The 3829-nt window shown below is 56.2% G+C and overlaps 1 protein-coding gene across 1 annotated transcript; it reads right to left on the bottom strand.

Moving 5' to 3' along the window:
- Positions 1-2239: 2239 nt before the first annotated feature.
- Positions 2240-3511, bottom strand: ETH_00032625 (uncharacterized protein; the record flags this gene model as incomplete). The annotated part of the gene is made up of 2 exons (XM_013379386.1): positions 2240-2927; positions 3456-3511. The coding sequence occupies 2 exons, from the start codon at positions 3509-3511 to the stop codon at positions 2240-2242; spliced, it is 744 nt and encodes a 247-aa protein (XP_013234840.1).
- Positions 3512-3829: the final 318 nt, after the last annotated feature.

Raw genomic sequence — 3829 nt, 5'->3', positions numbered from 1 at the left:
CAGCACTAGTAGCAGCACAAACAGCAGGAGGAGCAGCAGCTGCTGCTGCAGCAGCAGCAGCAGCAAAGTCCAAACTCCAATCTTAGCTCTCAAGAGTTGGATAAAAGGAAAAAATGAAAACGAAAAAACTGAGGGAAGCCAACGGTGAGTATAAACGAAGCAGAAGGCTTTAACACTGCTGTGCATTTGCTGCTGCAATTCAGCAGCAGCAGCAGCAGCAGCTCCTGGTATTGTTGCTGCTGCTGCTGCTGCGGTTGCTGCTGCTATTGTGCTGAGCACCGCAACAGCAGCAGCAACTGCTGCTGTAGCTCCAGCAGAAGCTCCCGCAGCTGCTGTTGTAGCTGCAGCTGCTGCTGCTGCAGCTGCTGCAGCAGCTGCTGCTGCTGCTGCGGTACTACTAGAAACGCGCCTCTTTAAAGGAGTGAAGAGCAGCAGAACTGCAGCACAATAAGGTTTTGGGTCTCGAGGCTCTTGATTAGGGGTTTAGATTAGAAGCAAGACTAAAATGAATTAATGAAAATGAAGAACATTCGCTGGTGTTCCTCTCGGGTGTACAGACACCTCACTTCTCCAGGTGTACACGCATCTTCTCCGGTTGTTGTAGCTGCACAGGCTTCTGCTGCTGCTGCTGCTCTTGCTGCTGCTGCTCTTGCTGCGGCTCCTGCTGCCGCCGCTGCTGCCTTGCTGCGGCTGCTGCTGCGGTTGCGGCTGTTGCAGCAGCTGCTGCTGCCGCCGCTGCTGCCTTGCTGCGGCTGCCGCTGCTGTTGCGGCTGCTGCTGCAGGTGCTGCTGCCGCCGCTGCTGCTGCTGCTGTCCTTGCTGCTGCTGCTGCTGCTGCTGCTACCTTTGCTGCTGCATGCACGCCACTAACTCGACGGGAAGCAAGTAAGTTTTGAGATCAAATCACTTCGGGTGTACAGGCAAATTGGGCTCTTGAGGTGTACAGACAGCTCGCGCCACTTCAGGTGTATAGGCACCTCGCCGGGTGCACTAGGTCCACATACACCGCAGAGCACTCCAATTAAATTCAAATCAAATTCATTCTTATTATTTCTTTCTTTTTAAATTCATAAATCACTTTCTCCTTGGCAAATGCATTTAAAGCGCTCCTCCTAGAAGCCGCTGTACCCTCAAGCATAACCGAAGGCACTGCTGCGTAGCTAGCTAGCTAGCTACGCAGCGGTGCCTTTGGTTATGCTTGAGGGTACTAGCTAGCTAGCTAGCCATCTAGCCCACCACCCTACCGATGAGCTAGCTAGCCAGCCGGCTAGCTGGCTAGCTCGGCAGCTCACAACCCAAGCGACAGGCCGCCTAGCTAGCTAGCTAGCTAGCTAGCTAGCTGGTCAGCTAGCTGGTCAGCTAGCCAGCTAGCTAGCTAGCTAGCTAGGCGCTGCACTGAAGCCCAGCGTGCCCCCCTGCGGCACTGGTTTGCTGGCCGCCCAGAAAGCTGCCCGGCTAGCTAGAGCTGCTCAGCTAGCTAGCCAAACAGCTAGCTAGTGCAGCAGCTAGCCAGTTAAGTGGCTAGCCAGCTGCTTCCGCCAAGCCGCTGGCTAGCTACTTTGCTAGCTAGCTAAGCAGCTAGCCAGCCACTTAGCTAGCTAGATAAGTAGCTCGCTGGCTAGCTGGGCAGCTCTGTGGCTCACTGGCTAGCTAGCTAGCTAACTGGCCAGCTAGGCAGCCGGCTCGCTGCTGAAGCATCGACCCCATCGCCGCTGCTGCTGCTGCTGCTGCTATAGCTTACCCCTCCTGCTGCTGCATGCCTTGCACGGCTCCCTGCTGCTGCTACGATAGCTGCTGCTGTTCTTGCTACGCTTGCTGCTGCTGCTGTTGTTGCTGCTACGGTTGCTGCTGCTGCTGCTGTTGCTGCTACGGTTGCTGCTGCTGATGCTGTTGTTGCTGCTACGGTTGCTGCTGCTCCTGATGCTGTTGCTCCTGCTGCTGCTACGGGTGCTGCTGCTGCTGCTGCTACAGTTGCTGCTGCTGCTCCTGCTACGGTTGCTGCTGCTGCTGCTACAGTTGTTGCTGCTGCTACAGCTGCTGTTCCTGTTGCTGTTGCTACGGCTGCTGTTGCTACGGCTGCTGTTGCTCTTGCTGTTGTTGTTGCTGCTGCTGCTGTCGCTGCTGCTGACGGAAGAAAAAAAGAACACTGTTTGTCGGTCAATGAGATGCAGCACTACAAGTATTCCTGTTCCACGCTGGCTCCACTGCCTCTGCTGCTGCTGCCTTTGCTGCTGCTGCTGCTACCGCAGCTGCTGCAGCAGTTTCCGATGCTGCTGCTGCTGCTGCCGCAGCTGCTGCAGCGGCTTCCGATACTGCTGCTGCTGCTGCAGCTGCTGCAGCTGTTTCCGATGCTGCTGCTGCTGCTGCTGCTGAGTTGCTGCTCCTGCTGCCACTGCTACGTTTGCTGCAGTTGCTGCCTCTGCAGCAGCAAATTCACCACTCTCTCTCCGGTTGCTGGTCTTGCCGCTGCAGCTTTTGCTGCAGCTTTTGCCGTAGCTTTCGCTGCAGCTTTTGCTGCAGTCCTTGCTGCAGCTTTTGCTGCAGTTTTTGCCGCAGTCCTTGCTGCAGCTTTTGCTGCGGTTTTTTGCTGCAGTCCTTGCTGCAGCTTTCGCTGCAGTTTTCGCTGCAGTCCTTGCTGCATCTTTTGCTGCAGTCCTTGCTGCAGCTTCTGCTGCAGTTTTTGCTGTAGTCCTTGCTGCAGCTTTTGCTACAGTTTTTGCTGCAGCTTTTGCTGCAGTTCTTGCTGCAGCGTTCGCTGCAGTTGCTGCTGCTGTTGCAACTCCTGGTGTTGCTGTTGCAACTTCTGCTGCATCCAGTGCTGCTTCCCTTGCTGCTGGTGCTGCAGCTGTTACAGCTGTTGCTGCTTCCCTGGTGCTGTTTTTGCTGCAGTTACTGCTGCCTTCATTCCTGCTGCAACTGCAGCTTTTGCTGTCAGCTGCAGATGTTTCTGCTGCAGTTAATGCTGCCGCTCTTGCGGCTGCTGCTGCCGCAGCTTTTGCTGCAGTTCATGCAGCTGCTTCCGCTGCTGCAGCGTTTGCTGCAGTTGGCACTGCTTTCACTGCAGTTGCTGCAGCGTTTGCTGCAGTTGCTGCAGCGTTTGCTGCAGTTTGTACTGCTGGCTTTGCTGCTGCTGCTGCCGCCGCAAATGTTTCCAAATCAGCTGCTGCCGCCCTCGTCTGGTCCTCTGCTATGGCCTCTTCTGTGCCGCATCTGCTGCATTCCTGCTGGTGCTGGTGCTGGTGCTGGTGCTGCTGGTGCTGCTGGTGCTGGTGCTGGTGCTGCTGCTGCTAGCCTACAGTAACGTAATAGTCCAATGGTTCTCTGACCAGCGCATTTGCTGCCGCCACTTCTTCAGGCGTAACTCTAAAAGGCAGCACAACGCCTCCCGCGCTGCTGCTGCTGCTGGTGCTGCTGAAATCGCCTGCAGCAGCAGCAGCAACTGCTGCTGCAGGGCACACGGGAGAGAAATCTCCTCCGTCCAATTCTGCGGTGCTGTACCATTCCCTCAGCATGCAAATAGGAGCCCCCCAGGCAGCAGATGGGTTTGCTGCTGCTGCTGCTGCTGTTGCTGCTGCTGCTTCTGATGCTGCTGCTGGTGCTGCTGCAGGTGTCGAGAGCTGTGCAGGAACGGGGTCGACCCCTAAAGCAGTGCCTGGAGCAGCAGAAGCAGCAGAAGCAGCAGCAGCAGCAGCAGACCTCTGCCTCAAGCCGTAATAGCTGACTTCTTTCTCCCGTGTCTTCTTAGCAGCAAAATGAAAAGGCTGTGGGGTGGCCAGCGGCAGCACTGCAGCACGCCGCAGGAAGCGTTTGCTGCCAGCTTCTCTTTCAAG

The sequence above is a fragment of the Eimeria tenella genome, genomic scaffold, assembly GCF_000499545.2.
Source record: "Eimeria tenella Houghton genomic scaffold, Eth_scaff261, whole genome shotgun sequence".
NCBI classification, from domain to species: Eukaryota; Apicomplexa; class Conoidasida; order Eucoccidiorida; family Eimeriidae; genus Eimeria; species Eimeria tenella.
This window is presented reverse-complemented; position numbering and strand designations above follow the sequence as displayed.